The 18,774-nt window shown below is 37.9% G+C and overlaps 1 protein-coding gene and 2 pseudogenes across 1 annotated transcript; all 3 read left to right on the forward strand.

The window, feature by feature from the left end:
- The first annotated feature begins 7,580 nt into the window (after positions 1-7,580).
- LOC118603425 lies at positions 7,581-7,699 on the forward strand (annotated as a pseudogene).
- A 1,490-nt stretch (positions 7,700-9,189) lies between these two features.
- Positions 9,190-10,018, forward strand: LOC118602829 (annotated as a pseudogene).
- A 689-nt stretch (positions 10,019-10,707) lies between these two features.
- Positions 10,708-15,320, forward strand: XBP1 (X-box binding protein 1). Its single transcript, XM_016164341.2, is given in 6 exon segments — positions 10,708-10,989; positions 12,067-12,163; positions 12,955-13,086; positions 13,743-13,778; positions 13,781-13,888; positions 14,177-15,320. Coding segments are annotated over 6 exon segments (1,167 nt in total). The 5' UTR covers positions 10,708-10,753; the 3' UTR covers positions 14,735-15,320.
- The last annotated feature ends 3,454 nt before the right edge of the window (positions 15,321-18,774 follow it).

Here is an 18,774-nt window from a genome sequence, read left to right on the forward strand (position 1 = left end):
AAAAGAGGAAATCCAGTCTCCTATGAATCAGGTCATGCAGAAACTCACAGGATCTCCTAAAGGCGAGGCCACCTTGCCAAAGGGGGAGGGATTCAATTGCTATTCTTCTCGAATCAAACCTTCAGGGTACATATGTGTCTGGGAAAGTCGAACTTAAATAAATTCAGCTCTTCAAATAAATATCACTTACTGAAACTAGTCATGAAACATTTTGCAACAACAAAGGTACCACACAGAAGCAAAACCAAGGCAGGATCCTGGAATGGATGACAGATATTCAGGGAAACACCGGTGAAATCCAAATAAAGTCTAGAATTTAGCAAATAGCAATGTTTTATTGTCGATTTCTTAGTTTTGACAAATGTACTATTGGTAATGTAAGTGAATAACATTAGGGGAACTGGGAACTGGGTGGGAGTTTGTATGAGAATTCTTCCCGGCTTTGCAACTTTTCTGTAAATCTAAAATTACATCAAAATAAAAAGTTTATTGAAAAATTTTCAAAACCAGTGAACTGATATTTATTCTCCTAGTACAAATGAAAGGGACTTGCAGTGCTTAAACCTCTTTCAAGTAAGATAATACTTCTCTCACAACCTTTGAACATGGGTGTCAGCGAAGGTCCCGACAATGGAGAGATTGTGTTTTCTTTCAAGAGGCAAAACCAAATGCAGAGCTATTTACTGCTCTGGGTCAATGCCAAGTGAAAAAGAGAGACCTGTGATATCTTTGCACTTTTCAAACAAATCTTTTCCTTTTGTGTTGTGCCCTTTCAGGCTCTGTTTAATTTACTGGGCAAATGAACTGCAGCGTTTTGCAAAAGTCAAAGGAGTATTGAATTTCTTAGAACCTAAATACACACAAATTAACTACAGGAAGTGTTGCAACTCCTCTCCAGAAAGGGGTGGGCAGCTGCGGGATTGAAAGAAACATTCGTCAACATCACCAGGAGGATTTCCTGCTCAGTGTCTCAACATTACTTAGATGGCTCATAACCGTCTTCCTTTAGAAAGCATATTCATAAAATTAAACGCACCAGGGTCATAAGTCCTAACAAACCAAACCTTCATCCATTTCTAGAGGGTAACGAAGCTCTGTGCAACCAGACTGGTTTCTTAGTTGTGACAAATGTACCATGGTCATATAAAATGACAGCATTAGGGGAAATTGAAAGTGGATGAGGGATGTACATAGCACTTTCTGAAAGATTAAGATGCAACTTTGATTCTATAAAGGAAACAAAAAACATTACTGAGAACTTTGCTCTTCCCTCTTCCCCATATCGCTGGGTTTTTATTTTCCTTGTGAGAATATAAATAGTTGTCTTAAAATGTTTGCTTTTCTTTTCCATTTTAATTGGTGTTTAGAAAAATGTGCAATATAATACTTTCTTGCTGGAATCTGCTCTTGACTATAGCATGGGAGTTTATAAAATATGACATCAATAAAAGGGATGGGACACATGAATCTTTAACAGTGAATGTCAAAATCATACAATGAGGGAGCTGAATTCTATTTCCATTCTTCTCCTGAACAGCCTAAAAATCTATTTAGTCAGTAATCAGGGGGATACAAAGATGTGTCAGATGTAGTCCCTGCCTTCAAAGAGCTTTAAGCCTAGTGTAGAGATCCAGGCAGGTAAACTTGTACTGCCATGTGTCACAGGTGTTTTATTGGAAGTCCATGGAGGATTGCATGGGAACAAAACAGGTGCAGAGAGCAGGATGATATTCAACATGAGTTTAGAGCAGTGGTTCTCTACGGGGGGAGATCTTGGCTCCCAGGGAACATTTGGGAGTATGGAATTAATTTTGGTTGTCTAAACTGGGGATGGTGGTGGGGTGCTATTGGCATCCAGTGGGTAGAAACCTGGGACGCTGCCAAAATCCTACAGCACACAAGACAGCCACCCCCAACAAAGAATTGTCTAGCCTCAAAGGTCAATAAAGCTGAGGTTGAGAAACTTTGGTTTAAACAGGGAGATAAACAGGGGTTTGCCATGCAAACTCAGGGGGAAAAGGACATTTCAGGAAAATAATAGGACTGGAGTGTAGGTCTGACAGAGAAGCTGAAAAAGTAATCTATAGCCTTAAGCTGATTATTTCTCAATTTTCCTGGCCACAAAACAGTGATGCTAAATGACTCATCTCTCTTCCTCATTTCAGAAGGAAGTGCCACTGATGAAAATAATGTCCCGGCTTACCTGCTTCATTGCCCTATTTAATTATTCTTGTTCTTTAGCAGTGCCAGTAGCCCATTCATGAAAAAAATAAAGATAGTGTTTGAGAAATCTAACTTATGGCAATGTGGGAGATAAAGTGCCTGTAAAAGTGAGAATCGTATGAAATGTGACAAGAACTCAACCACTATAGTATCTATATTTCTCATGTAACTTGGGATCTGGAAGAGGGCAGCATAAAGCTAGGTTGGGGCTAAATGGTCACTCTGTATGGTGCCATCAGGAATCCAGACTTCTGTCTTTCCCCTCTGACATCCTTAGCATATGGCTTCCTTCCTCTTGCTTGCAGGATGGCTGCTGAACCTTCTCAATGTTTGACCTTTCATCAGCATTCCAGGCAAGCGAGAATGGATAACAGGCAAAAGGTGAAAGGCTTCCTAGTTGTGGCTTCTCCAGTTAACAAACTTTCCTGGCCTCCTCTCTTCCTAGAACTTCCACTTACATTGGCCTGAACTGTATTACACGGTTATCCACAGCTCCAATGAAATCTGGAAGCTTCCAGCAGGGAACCCTGTAACTAAATTGTGTTTAGGTTGTTTTTAATAAGGAAGAAAAGTAGAATAGATACTGCGTAGGTAATTAAAATATTGCTTTAGTGCCTTAAAATGAGCACACTCTAGGTTTTTCTTATGATTCCAAGATAGACTAATCTAATGTTGAATTCTGCTTTCAAGAAAATGGTATTTATGTAGCAATCTTCCATGGTAATTTAAAAGATGTTCGGTCTTTTAAAGCATCTTGCAGATAGCCTAACAGTTCAATAATCATTTAAAAATATTTATTGAGTATCTAATATGTACTCTACATTATATACTAAACACAGAAGACCAAAGTGTAACACATGGCTTTCGTTTCTAATGAGCTTGTTAAAATCTGCTTGGAAAAAACATACAATGTAAACAAATAAAAAGCTGAGTAACAATAAAAAAGAGTTAAATACCAATCAGCAATAGCAATATACTAAAGTAGTCAATTGTTCTTGTGAATGTAAAATGATAAAACCACTTTGGAAATCTGGAAGTTTCTTAAAAACTTAAACATACACCTACCATATGATCTCTCAGTTTCACTCCTCTGGTATTTACCCAGAGGAAATGCAAATGTAAGGATTTCTGTCATACAAAGATTTGTATATAAATGCTCACAGTAGCTTTTCCACAAAAGCCTAAACTTAGAAAGAAATCCATTTCTTAACCTAAAGTAACAATAGTCAATCTCACTCTTCAAAAGTAAAATGGGTTGAAATTTTGTGAATGTTTCTCTTTTAAAAAAAATGTAATTTTAGTTAGGAAGAAGCTCTATTAAGTTTGTCAAATCTTCTTTGTCTGCTCCATCTGTTAATTCTGAAAAGGTATATTTGTCTCCCATTGTGATTGTGGATCTGTCATTTTAATTATTTGTTTTGTTTTTGTTTTAAACATTTCAAAAATATGTTACTTTGTTTATAATGATTTATGTCTAGTGACTTGTACCTTTATTAATAAACAAGAAACACTCTTCTTTGTCCTTGTTAATTCCTTTGCCTTAAATTCCGTTTCATCTGATATTAGTGTTACTATATATGCTTTCTTTTGTAAACAATTGCCTGGTAAGCCATTTTCCATTCTTATGTTGTTTTGTTTTATGTATATCTCCCGAAACAGCATATAGCTGGATTTTGGGCTTTCTACTCAACCAGAACCTCTTTTACAAAGAGAATATAGTCCATTCACATTTAATTTTGATTATTTATATATTTGGACTTATTCCTACCATGTTATTTCATGTTTTCTACTTACTATGCTTCTCATGTTTCCCCCTTTTCTTGTATTTTCTGGAATGACTGTTTTTGGTCCTCTAGCTCTCTCACTCTTAACTTTCATTCTCACTCTTGTATTCTCTTTCTTTCTCCTAATGGTCTGATTTTCTTCTACACTAATGGTCTTAAAACTTTTTTCTTCACATAGGCCTTAAAATACTTTAGTAAAAGTACACCTTCCCCCGCCGCATTTTAAATTTGGCATTTTAAAACTTCTCATGATAAGCTTAAAGAGTTGCAGAGGGTGTCATTTCTAATGAAACTGGGAGTGTTGACATTTAAATAAAACTTTTGTGTCATTCTTTTAGATGTGTTTAATATGATCTAAATGCCATAGTTACTTGCTACCTTTTATCACATTTTTTAAATACAAGCTGAGGATCTGGTGAAGAATGGCTGGCTGGATTGGGGTTGGCATACTCTGGGGCTAAGGATTCAACTAGCCACTGATAATAGAATGGTTACATACATTTGCTTACCTGAGAATTGAGCAAATAAGCAAGCATACTGAGGTTAATAAGTGCCTGGTTTTTGTTTTTGTTTTTGTTTTTTTTTGTCAGAGAATAGAGTTAAAATTATAAAGAGAGGATAAAATGAACCTTTTTGTGCTAGATTGGAGTTGGAGTTATTGATGTGCATTCATGAATTTTTAATACATATAGATTGATATAAAAACAGAAATAGATGTACAGATCCTATTTCTATATCTTTCTATATATGTGGATATGTATACACATAAATATATTTTCTAGTTCTATCCACTGAGAGAACTTAAAAGCAATGGCTCCCTAGTAGCAATGAGCACACCAAGTGCCCAGATCTTTGTCACTATGTATCATTCTCCACTAAAAGGAGTCAGAACTCCTTGGAAAAATGGCCAATTCCAGGGCTGAGCCTGGGAAAGAATAAATGAATCTGAAATATCTTGTTGTACCAGAAAATAAGGAAGCGTTCAAAAAACAATTGAGCCATATCAGACAGAGCAAATGTTAAAAAAGAAAGAAAGAAAGAAAGAAAGAAAGAAAGAAAGAAAGAAAGCCCCCAAACATATTACAACATGGATTACTTTGAATACCTTGTGCTAAGTAAAATAAGTCAGACACAAAAGAGGAAATATTGTGTGATTCCACTTATATGATGTACCTAGAATAAGTAAATTCATAGAAACAAAAAGGAGAATAGAGGAACAGGGAGAATGGGGAATTATTATTTAATGGATACAGAGTTTTTGTTTGGGATGATAAAAACTTCCAGAAATGGATAGTGGTGATGGTTATACAACAATGTGAATGTACTTAATGACCGGAATTCACACCTAAAATGGTAACAATGGTAAGTTTTGTATTATGTATATTTTACCACAATAAAAAAGAAAGGGAATCTCATTGGCCAAGTCTAAGACATTTTGAGAATCAAAATAATGTAGTAATAAATTTTTAACCACTAAGTAAAATAGGACCCCATCAGTTAATGCTGATGTGAAAATAAATAAATAAAATGGGAAAGTTCTAACACATCGTAGAATTTCAAATAATAAATACAAAAGAAATCATGGAATTGGGAAATTATTATAGTAATAATTAACTTAGGCAAGAATCATCAATGAATTCTAAAACTGGTGGGTGAAATTCTAATGAGGAACAGGATAGTTAGATATCTCAAAATATCTTTCTACAAAATACTTATTATTAAGTATAATACTTAACTTCATAGTGAAAAAACTTGGCAGACACCATCTTAACCAATTGGTCAAAGTTAACATCACTGGTTATGGGATAAATAGACATCATGTGCCTTCTGATATCCGTGGTATTCCTGCCCAAAATGCATAAATCATAAAGTAGTATCAGACAGATCCAAACTGAAGGACATTCTACAAAGTAATCTGTAAATTTCAAAAAAAAAAAAAAAAATGTGAAGGTCAGAAGAAATAAGACTGAGGAACTGATTTCAATTGAAGGACATTAAAAAGACATGATAGTCACGATATGCAATGCTTGATCTCGAACTGGATTCTGGACTATAAATTACATTATTAGAACAATTAGAGAAATTTGAAGTTTGGGGATTAGATAGAGATGCTGTATGTATACTCATGTTAATTTACCGATTTTGATGGTTGTACTACAGTCAAGAGGAGAATACACCTTGGTTTTAGGAAATACATGCTTAAGTATTTTAAGAGTTATGGGGCATTATGTTTGCAACTTATTCATAAATGGTTCAGAAAAAAATTGTAAAAGTGTGTGATGTATGTATACACACACACACACATACACACATACATACAGAGAGAGGAATACTGATAAAGCAACCAGTAAAACGTTAATGAGGAGTCTGCGTAAGGAGTCTGGGTGAAGAGTATGCAGGAACTCTTTAAACTCTTCTTGTGCCTTTTCTGTAAGTTTGAAATTATAACAAAATCAAAAGTTAAAAAAAAGTACCGAGTCATTTTTAAAAACCTGTAATTTCTCTTTTTCTATTAAATTATATTTTCATTCTACTTTCTCTACAGACTTTTATCCCAAAATAATACAGTTGTATAATTAAAAGTCTGTTGTTGATTATCTAATAGGCTACCCTGGAAAAAAAAAAGGATATACGCTTAAGTATCTAAAAACTTTCTTCTTACCGTAAAAATAATTTTGCATGGACCTATAATTAAATTAAAATCAGTACACATTTAATATAATTATCAAAAAACAATATATATTCCAAATTTTGATAAATAATTATTAAACAGAAAGTAAAATTATATTGGAAATGTATCTTTGGATTCATGGGTTAATAGTACTTGTTGCTAGAATGAGACAGAATTTGGCATCCATTATATTTTTTTTCTCATTAAAAAACACATAAGTGCCCAAAACCATTGTTCATATAACTAAGTAGATGAGTATGGAAGACATTTTATTTTAACAATGTCCCCCGATTGCTTGAATATCTTTTGAGTTAGAAGCCAAGTCACATAGTGATCCATCATCAAAAATTATTGTATTAAACTCTTAGCTGACAACTCAATTTTGCCTTCTATCAGTTTTACTGAAAACAAAAACCTAGAATTGATAGAGTTGGAAAGGGATTTGTTACTCAGTGATGAGGATCATTTCCTTAATACCATCACCAATAGCTAGACTGACCTATTTGTTTGGAGCCCCAAAGGTTTTTCTACCTCAGGGCAATGCACCTTGGGAAGATTAAGCAAGAGTAAAAAGGTCTTCCCTCTGCAGAGTACAAGAATGGTAACTGTAAAGAAGAGATGTGGGAAAAAGAATCTGTTTTAGAGGTATTGTTCTCAGGCATGTTGATCTTGGAAGAGATTTTATCCAGGTACCCACATGTGGCTTGTAAAGTCTTTGTGTATACTCAGGGGTACATGCATCTTAATTCTAAAGTCACTATTAATACTTCTATTTATTCTAATAGTGTCTAGGATTAATCATTATGCATATCCTTTCCTGAACAAGGCAGGAATCTAAGCACACTTTATTTCCCTTCCTTCTCTATCTTTACCTGTGCCATTTCCCACATTGAAATTACCTACTCTACGGCCATGCCACCCTGAACATGCCCGATCTCATCTGATCTTGGAAACTAAGCAGGGTTGGGTCTGGTTAGTACTTGGATGGGAAACCACCTAGGAATACAAGGTGATGTAGGCAGAAAGAAAGAAAAGAAAGAAAAGAAAGGAAGGAAGGAAGGAAGGAAGGAAGGAAGGAAGGAAGGAAGGAAGGAAGGAAGGAAGAAAGAAAGAAAGGAAAGAAAGAAAGAAAGAAAGAAAGAAAGAAAGAAAGACTCATCTAGACCAATTGGCAGCCAATTTAAAAAAATAGGTAAAATTAACTGGAAAAAACAGCTTTACTCAAAATATCAAACCTATTATCACTTCAACATATAATCTGTATAAAAAATGATCAATAAGATACTTTACATTCTTTTTTTTCACACCAAGTCTTTAAATCCGGTGTGCATTTCATGCTTGCAGTACATTTTAATTCGGACGAGCCACATTTCAAGCGCTCAAAGCCACACATGGTTACTGGCTACCATATTAGACAGAGCAGTTCTTGAATTTTAGTTTTAGATTGTTATTGGGTTTTGTTTTATATTTTTACATTGACTTTTTTTATATTTAATGATCTACTTGTTTCTTAGCACTTTCTTGCATTTCACAAAGACTAAGAATGTTGTATTTTATATATTTTATAGCTCTTATCACAGTGCCTAGTAAATGTTTTAAAATAGTAATAACATCTGATGCAAGAATTATCAGATTAATCTTACAGAGAGGATATGAAACTGTTCAAAGGTTTGGACTTGAGTGTTCGAGACTTCATGGATAGCAATCTGCATTAGGTCAAATTACTATGTTTTCGGCATGATTTTAAATTTATCAAAAAGGTGAAGGTCTTGAAAACAAAATTGTGAGAGTCCATTTCAACATTTTATTTCTACCCCATTAACCAAGACCAAAATGCAATTTACCCACATTTTCTCTGTTTCAGCATCTTGTGCCTTTTTCACATGGTTATTCATTGACACCCTAACAGGGGCCTCATGTCTTTTGTGTTCCTAAATGATTTAAATTTATATTAGTTTCATTAGGATTTTTTCACAGTGCCAGACATTCTCTTGGTGTTCACAAATGTTAACTTAGTAAATAAAAAGGGTGCATGAAAATTACATAATTTTTCTCAGAACCTCTTACAACTTTCCAAGGTTCTTTAACATTAAGATGTAGTTCTTAACCAGAAGTTACTCCAAAAACTTCTCCTGAAAGGTCTCAGAGCCCAGGAATGAATCTCCCATTCCTAGAGGTACTATTGGGCCCAGATAGCCAAAACTGATTAAGCTGAAAAGGAGGCAGGCTTCTTTGTCCTGCAGGGTCTCTGATCACCCACACTTCTTTCCCAATCCACAGAAGCAGCATGTGCTCAGGGTGCCCTGAGTTGGGCCAGCTCACTTTAAATAAATTGTCACAGGTTTACTCTGCTAATTTGGAGGAAGAAAATACGTGTTAGGAAACTTATGGCATAGCCTGGGAATAACAGAAACCGTGCCCCATTTAAAAGGCCTGTATGTCGCCTTGCTTTTCTCGCCATATTGGAGCCTGTGGAGGCTTGCTGAGAACAAGACTTCTAAAACAACAAATATGTCTGGAAGGCTGTGGTCCAATGCCATTTTTGCTGGCTGTAAGTGGGGTCTCCGAAACCAGAGAAAATGTACCACTCTTCTTAAAATCGAAGGCATTTATGCTTGAGATGAGACTGAGTTTTATCTAGGGAGGAGATGTGCTTATGTGAATAAGGCAAACAACAACACGGTGACTCATGGTGGCAAACTGAACAAAACCAGGGTAATCTGGGGGAAAGGTAACTCGTGCTCATGGAAACAGTGGCATGGTTTGTGCCAAATTCCGAAGCAACCTTTCTGCTCAGGCCATTGGACACAGAATCCACGTAATGCTGTACCCCTCACAGATTTAAAATGAGTAGATTCATTCTCTTGAAAAATAAAAATAAAAATGAAGGCCTGTATATCCAGAGACTGAACTGCTTTCGTTTCTTCTTCCCGTCCTGTTTCCTCCCCACCAAAATATAATTGAAGAACTAATCTGACTTATTAACACAGAGGAATTAGCTAGAACCATTCTATCTTTTCACATTTTGTGTATCTTCCAAACACCAACTCTGAGTTTAACAATCTCTGTAACCCTAGAACCTAGAAGAGTACTGAGGACAGAGGAGGCAGTCATTACTTATTAAAGTATTGCTTTGTGATTCTAGGGAACTTAACATTTTATAATTTGCTTTAAAAATGTGAATATATGTGTGTGGGGTGTTTTCTCCGGGTTCTCCATTTTACTATTATTCATATGTCTACATTGCTCCCTAGCTGCTGTCCAGGGAGTCAGTGGCCCTCTTTCCCAGGAGCCCTCCAGTGACTCCAACCACTGGGCCCAGCTTATTGAGCAGCCTTGAACTTACCCTCGTTCTTACACATGTAATATTTTTTTCTTCGTTAAAATTCATAATGTACGCTCATAGTAAGAAACTTGGAAATGCAAAGAAAAATTAAATTACCATGTATTCCTACACCTGTCGTTTTATTAAGCCCTCACCATAAGCTAAACCTAGCATTAAAATGTGTGATCTCATTTTCTAAAGACTTACTCGCGGAATTTCTTTGCAGGATTTTCTGCTATCCCAAGGCCCGATTGGGCTCTCGCGACTTTCGCTCCATTCAGGGCCCGAAGTGGCGCATGACATAAAATCTGTCACGCAGAAGTAAAAATCTATTATTCTTGGTAAAGAAATATCAGTCTGGAAATTTTTCAGTTTGGATGAAAAACTGAAAATGCATCAGCCTAAGGAGAGGAAATACGTTTGTTGAGGAAACTCCGCCTGGCTCTGGACCCTTCCACACGAACCTCGAGCTCCCCCAGCCCTCCTAGTCTCAGACATCCGCTCAGGGGCCGACACCTCCGGTGGCTCCCAGGAAATGCCCCAGAACACTCTGCGGGAAACACCGGCTGCCACGCTGGACGCTCTGGCCCCGCCCCCAGTAGGGCCCGTCTAACCAATGGGCGCCGAGATCGGCTGCGAGTCACGCGTCACCGGCCAATCACGAGAGGCCACGACCGTAGAAATGCTGGGTGCGGCGGGGCTAGGCCGCTCGGCGGCGGAGGCGGGCACTCGTGAAGACACTCTCAAGCTATGGTGGTGGTGGCACCCGCGCAGAGCCCGGCCGCTGGGGCCCCCAAAGTACTGCTTCTGTCCGGCAAGCCTGCCGCCGCCGCCGCTGCCGTCGGAGCCCCAGCCGGCCGGGCTCTGCCACTCATGTTGCCGGGCCAGCGAGGGGCCAGCCCGGAGGCAGAGAGCGGGGAGCCACCCCAGGCGCGCAAGCGACAGCGTCTCACACACCTGAGCCCCGAGGAGAAGGCGCTGCGGAGGTGGGCGAGGGGCCGGGGTCTGGAACCGGATCTGAAACCAAGACAGGGTGCTGGATCTGGATCCGGCAGCACTCCTTGGCCTGGAGGGTCCGGTGCCAGCGTGGCGCGGAGCGGGGCGGGGCAGGAAGGGGCAGGAAGTCTGGACTGACCAGATCCACCACGTTGGGTTGAGTCCAGGGCTTCTCGGGCCGTTTTTTCTTTCTCTTATATCTCATTAGAGATGACTAGAGCTAGGTATGTGAGCACCTGGGTTCCCGGCCCTTTTGCTGTGTGTGTGACCACAGATCGGTCGTTCAGCTTCTCTGAACTTGGAATTAGCTGCTTCTTGGTTTAACTACTTTTTTGGAGGGGCAACTGAAATGACAGCTGTTAAAAGAACGGACTATGAGCTCTGTAAGGCCCACTAGTTGAACTCACTGCGTCTTTAAAATAGTATTTACTTCATAAAGTAGTTGGAGAGATTGAGTACTTAGTCCTTAGTACTTAGTCCTCTGTAATATTACTTCTTTTGTGATCAGTATGACTTTTGAACTCATTAAGTGCCTTTTCTAACAGACACGGTCCCAGCCATCAGGGGACTGCCCAAGATCTCAGCACTAGGGCCGAAGGCATCAGCCTCTCCCTTGTTTGAGTTCGGTTTGGAAAGGGAGGGTTTATGACAGCACGATTGCAGCCTTCACTAGATTTAATCAGTCCAAGTCAGATTCTGTTTGAGGGAAATGGAGACAGGAAACAACGGGGGAGTAGAAAGGGGAGGAGGAAATTTCTTATGATGCAAGATGAATAATGTTTGTGTCCAGCTCCTGTGCTGTGGCTGGCATTTCACTGAGGTGGATGATGCAATTTCGGAGAGAATAAAACAACATGGGAGAGAATAAAACTGGTCTTCAAGCTAGATTGAAAGAAGGCTGTATTTTTGTTTTATTTTATTGAGGGGAGGAGCTTGAAGTGTATTTTACCATTAATCTACTTATACCATAAATTTATATGAAAGCACCGACTGGCCAAGTTTTCAAATAAAGATATAATTAATAAGGTTTGACATGACTCAGTGTGGTATGTCCCTTCTGTTCTCAGGAAATTGAAAAACAGAGTAGCAGCTCAGACTGCCAGAGACCGAAAGAAAGCTCGAATGAGTGAGCTGGAACAACAAGTGGTAGATCTGGAAGAAGAGGTAAAAGACTTCAGGCCAAATTCTTCTCTTTTATCCATTGCATGTCCATCCTTCCTTGACGAATGTTCCAGTATTTACTGCCCATCCCAAGTTGTTTCAGCCCCTTTCGAATGAAATTGAACATGTAATTAAAAGTTTAAGTTAGGGTAGATAGGTAGTTGATTAAATGGTGAAGCTTGATGAGAGAAGTGATTGACTCTGGCCTGTGGTGCTAGATCTGTTTCAAAGTAGGTGAATTACAGTACAACAATGTTTATCAAGTTAGTACTAAGAAATTAGTAAGAGCAGATAGGAAATCATTGCTTAAACTTGAGACCCTTCCTGTCTTGGCCAAAAGTCCATTAAATGTCCCTTTTCCCTTCCAGGGTCCACTTAATTTTAAATTTTTGCCAGTAACACATTTTGAGTACATAAGGATTATTTATGTTGGGGGTTTTTTTTGTCTTTTTTTTTTTTATACATATTTTGATTTTATGGTCCATTTTTATTACCTGCCAGTTCAAGATAGGATTTAACGTGTTATCTAAATTAAAACCTCAAGTCACCCTTTGCTGAGGTCTATATTAGTTGGAGGCATTGTGTTATTTGTGACTCCACGAAATGGCACTTCCTAAATAGCTTATTTTTAGTAATTATGACCTTGCCTTCTAAATACTGCTGTGAACAAATGGATAAACAGTTTTCTCAACGATCAAGGAGCAGCAAAGGAAATCAATTGTAGTGAAATTTCATCAGGTGTATTAAATGAAAGAAGTAGATGTTTTACTAGCCTCTTATGAACTTTCTTCCAGAACCAAAAACTTTTGCTAGAAAATCAGCTTTTACGAGAGAAGACTCATGGCCTTGTAGTTGAGAACCAGGAATTAAGACAGCGCTTGGGGATGGATGCCCTGGTTACTGAAGAGGAGGAGGCAGAGACCAAGGTAAGTAGCCTTTGGTGCCATATGTGAGAACTTGTTTTAAATAACGTGACATGACCTCTTTAACGACACTTAATTCAAGTGTGTAGTGGATAGTACCAAGTCCTATAATTGTTATGTGACTCTCTAAGAGCAAGTACTAACAAATGCTGATATAGCCAACAAGATGTGCCGTCATCAAGAACGAGAATAAGAGAGCCAGTCAAATCTGATTTTGAGTGCTACTGAAATTATAGTTGAGTTATGGATTATAGCAAGTTCAGTGACAATGTTTAAGTGGTCTAAGATTGACAGTAGCGCAGTTCTACTCTGTGAAGGTGATGTTTAGGACAGAGTTTAATTATCCAAAAAGATTCTGGGCCTAAATTCACTATAGAGCTTTATTATTTAAGAATATTATTATGAAGAATATTGAGATATTAAGAATATCAGTCCTACTTGAATCTTTAGGGAATAAAAATATTTCATTGCATAGAAAATCAATGGAAAGTTAGTCTTTTCTTCTTCTTGAGGGGGACTCAAAAAAATGTAAACAACAAAGGTAAGGGGAAAATTTTAGCTCTGAAGATTACTTTTCTAACTTTCTTGAAAGTTGAGCATCATAACTTTCCTTGAGGATTCTCAGCTGTTTTAGCTCTTTATTCACTTTGGTCTTTCAGGAGAATGGAGCGAGTCCGGTGGCCGGGTCTGCTGAGTCCGCAGCACTCAGACTACGTGCACCTCTGCAGCAGGTGCAGGCCCAGTTGTCACCCCTCCAGAACATCTCTCCATGGATTCTGACGGTGTTGACTCTTCAGACTCTGAGGTAGGGGTTATTTGAATTTACTAAAGAGCTGCATAACTAGTTAATTCCATCTTTTTGATGCCTGACATCCCAAACCCAGACAGATGAGGGCAGAAGTTAGTTTGGGTTGGGTTAGAGGTGAACATTGACTACCTTCCTGTTTCCAGGTGATTTAGGAGATAGAATGAAGTATAGAGGTTATCATATAGCATAATGATTAATTTACATTAGGGAACCTCGTACTAGATGTTCTAGGTAGATTCTCAGATGCATTCTAATAGTTGGACTCCATTTTTTTGTCTCTTGCAGTCTGATATCCTGTTGGGCATTCTGTTCAACTTGGATCCAGTCATGTTTCTCAGATGTCCTTCCCCAGAGTCTACCAGTCTGGAGCAGCTCCCAGAAGTCTACCCAGAAGGACCCAGTTCCTTACCAGCCTCCCCTTCTCCATCACTGGGGACGTCATCAGCCAAGCTGGAAGCCATTAATGAACTGATTCGTTTTGACCATGTATATACCAAACCTCTAGTCTTAGAGATACCCTCTGAGACAGAGAGCCAAGCTAATGTGGTAGTGAAAACTGAGGAAGCACCTTTCAGCCCTTCAGAGAAAAATCACCCTGAATTCACTGTCTCAGTGAAGGAAGAACTTGTGGAAGATGACTTCATTCCAGAGCTGGGTATCCCAGATCTACTTTCATCCAGCCACTGCCTGAAGCCATCTCCTTGCCTACCGGATGCTTATAGTGACTGTAGATATGAGGGATCCCCTTCCCCTTTCAGTGACATGTCCTCTTTGCTTGGTGTAGACCATTCTTGGGACGACACTTTTGCCAATGAACTCTTTCCCCAGCTGATTAGTGTTTAAGGAATGATCCAATACTGTCCTTCTCCTTGATTTTTACACTGCCTGGAAGATAGCAGAGAAGCCTGTTTGTGCTTCATTCAAAAAGCCAAAGTAGAGGGTGTACAGTCCTAGAGGATTCCTCTAAAGTATTTGTTCAAACCTCACAGGTCACCTCAAGTATTGTCTTTTGACATTCAGCAGTCCAAGGTATTCAGATATATTACTATAATCCAGAATTCCAGCTTTTGAGGTACCTTTATCTTAAGGGCAATAATTTGCCCTAATACTTATATAAGGGACATTGGACAAGGGTCTTAGACATGAATTTATGAATGGCCCTTTATCATTTCTCTTCCTCAGCATCCCAGGCTTGCCTACCATTTTAGGTCTTTAGGTCCTTTAGTTTACTTCTGCAGAGAGAATACCTACCTGAGGGCGTCTTTTTCCCTCATGTACACTCAAGTAAAGATCATGAATCTTTTTTAAAATTATAGAAATTTACTATGTAAATGCTTGATGGAATCTTTCCTTGCTAGTGTAACTCTTGGAAGGTGCTTTCTCCATTTATTTAAAACTACCGTGCAATTAAAAAGTGCAATGCAATGTCTTTGTTGATTCCTTGTTGGGCCTTGTCTTACTGTGTTCTCTGTGCCATAAGAGTGATTTATCAAACTTCAGTAATGCATGCCACATTTTAAAGTGCCTGAAAGTTTTTTCCCTCTTAAGTATTGCTTCAATTTCTGATCTGAGCAGTTACCTGTATTTCTGAGTTTCTTCAGCGTAACTGACCAATATTCATAGCTAGTAAGTAGCAGAGCTAGAACCCTTAACCACTGTTTTGCTCTACCACCTGTGAGAGGACATGCCATTAAATATCAAGATTTTCTTGCCATTATTAAAGGGATTAAGAGCATTTTCTAGAATCAAACTCCAAGGGTCCGACCCTGCCACTGGTTTAGCTGTGTAGCCCTAGATATACAATATCATTTATTTCTTCATCTGTGAATGGGCATAATAGTTAATATCTCCCGTGGTTAGAGGGACTCAAAAGAGATGGTACGGTGCCTTATAAGTACTTCGTATATGCCAGGCACTATCCCAAGCACTAAAAAGTTACTTATCTTAGTCCACTTTGGAATGATTTTAATCTCTTGCAGAATTACATATACTCTAGAACTTGTTTCACAAAAGAATGAACCTGTTAAAGAAAAATCCTAGAGCCATTAATACAACCCCAAACTGGACTTGATAACCTCAGCATCCTTCATGGTACATCTCTTGGGAATCCTCTCAGAAGATATTAAAGGGCTTCCCTTACAGACATTATTTCACCTATGCCAGCATTCTATGCCAACATTTAGTAAGACCATCTCTGGGGAAGCTGAAATGAGTGAGCAGACGAAAAGTGGGTAGGATGCAGAGTCCCAAGAAGCAAAGCAAAGCAGGATATAATTTCAACCCAAGTACAAGGGAATACAATACCTCTGGAGTAACTAGAGGCATACCACAAACGTAATTGACAAGACAGCTTTAAGATCCCTGGTCACTGAAGCCAGAGCCCAATCTTAGTGCTTGGCATGCAAGCCTGCTTAGGCTGAGTTTCTCTTATCATATATGTAAGGACAATCTCTAGCTGTCCCCATGATGAGAAACATGATCACATGATTTTCTATAACTGAAAACTTAAGTCCTGACAATCTATTTAGGGATTGTGTAGGCAGGTGTAATTACAGATGCATTTTAAGCCTCCGTCATAATAGCGTAAGCATCTGGAGAATGAAGCTCAAGTAATTTACATTCAATGACATCACATGAAAGAGGCAGCTGTACTAACAGGAATAACACACAGGACACACATAAACTGTAGGTTATCAGGGTTTTCATTTCCTGCACAGATGGATGAAAATTACTAAACACTATCCTCAGCCTTGAAAAAACACCTGGTATTCAAGGACATCTTCATACTGAAACACTAAATTGAATGGTTAGAAATAAAAATCAAGGAACTTTCTTGCAAAACCGAAACAAGATTTTTATTAAATGCAAAGGGTTGTTCCTAATTGAGATGAAAACAATCAGGTGAAAGATGCTTGCATACTATTTCCCTTGGCTTTGTAATGCCAATCTATGTGTGCTTTTCTAGGTATACTTCTAAAGCAGACACAAAGTATGCACAGAACTGTAGGCAGAAGATAATACTGCCCACTCCAGGAACATTTTATGGCAGTTAAATTCTAATCTCCTAAGAATTAAATCTTGACCCTATGAATTCTGATGTTCATTAAGGGACAGTAAGACTGGCTTGTTTATCCACTAATCAGTTGCTAAAAGACAGTATCTTGTTGAGGCTGCAGTCTAACACTGTATTCTATCTACATATACGCAGCTCGTCTACAAAATGCCATTGGCAGAATATTTGAACCAAATTTACATACACAAACCAACATTCCCCTCAAGGAATTTATTGTTACACTCCCTGAATCACATTTTATTGTATGTAGATTTCGATAAAATCTAAATGGCATTTTAGGTGTTGCTGCAAAAAGACTGTAAAATCACTTGTCAAGTAGGAACACTGGACCTGGTGAGGTGAATTATATTAATTTATCACTACTAAAGTTTTAGTTTCCAAACCCATAAAACAAATTAGATAACTTTTAGCTGTGATTTCCAAATTTTGGTGAAAAACAGAACAATATCCTGAGTTTTCTGTAATTGTAACCCAAACTTAACTCCACCTGCCCACAAATCAAGAATACACATTCATCAAACAATGGCTGCTTAAATATGTAGGCAATACTGCCACCCAGTGACCTATCAACTCTCTTCAGGAATGACCATGTAACTGCACATCACGCAATTTTCCTATTCCTTAATTTTTAAAGTCCCAAACCTATAAACACAACAAAACTGTGAACTCTATATACCATTCATTTCCTACTCCATATCTGAACATTATTTTTGACGACTCAGTCACCATTGCCATTTGAATACTGGCAATCAATCACCATTGCCAATCAATGCCATTGACTGACAACAGTAATGAATTGCTAAGTGGAGTGGAACGCATTCTATGGGTTTTAGAATGGAAAAATACAGTCTGCCTGTTTTGGAAAAAAAAAAAAGTCATTTAAAAAATTTACCTTTAACCTAACATAAACATCTTTGCAGAATAAATTTAAGCCCTTCACTGATATGAATGCTGATTCAAATACAATTTAAAGGAAAGCAAAGTAGCTATTTCATTTACTTAAGTATAGGAATACAAATATCTCAAAAAGTCCAAAACACGAAGTTTTATTGAAAACAATACATAAACACCAGATTCTCATTTTAAAGTAAAACTGACAGCATTTTCCAGAACTTTCTTACCACTGCACCATTCTCATCACTATTAAAAAACAAAACCAAGTTCCAGGTCCAAAATAATTAATGAACTTGCTGGTAAACATTCTCATGGTTATAGATATTTTCCTAAATTTTATATTTGCACCTTTTCAAGAATGAGATTTTAAAAAATTGACTAATATTTATGAAAACTGGACTTTCATTTTAATTAAAAAAAAAAATACACACACCCTACTTAAATTCAGAGAAAATATACATTTGTTCATTAAAGCTCACCTGCTTTAGATACTTTTTTTCTCTTCACACATTAGCATAGAAAGCCAATGTTTGATCCATGCTGCAAAAGCTATACAAAATGAAAAGACCTCTTATTCCCCTAGGGAAACCTTAAGGCAAAAGCAAAAGCTTTATATTACAAAACAAAGCAGAGGCAAGGGGACTGTGGAGTCGGCTCAGATGAATAAGCACCACAAGGATGAAGACAATTTTTGTACAAACATATGCAAGAAGTTTAAAAAGGAGCATTAAACATCCATTTTTCCTGCAGAAATAATTGTTATGTCAGATAGCTTGACTCCTAAAACAAGTTCTATTTGGATTTAATGACAGATTCTGAATTCTCTCCTATATTTACCAATGGTTTTGGTTTGGGGGCTCTTCTTTCCTCCTTTTCATCATACAGACCTTTGATCAGAGGCCTGTCCAACAATTTC

The sequence above is a fragment of the Rousettus aegyptiacus genome, unplaced genomic scaffold, assembly GCF_014176215.1.
Source record: "Rousettus aegyptiacus isolate mRouAeg1 unplaced genomic scaffold, mRouAeg1.p scaffold_m13_p_5, whole genome shotgun sequence".
In the NCBI taxonomy this organism is placed as follows: Eukaryota; Metazoa; Chordata; class Mammalia; order Chiroptera; family Pteropodidae; genus Rousettus; species Rousettus aegyptiacus.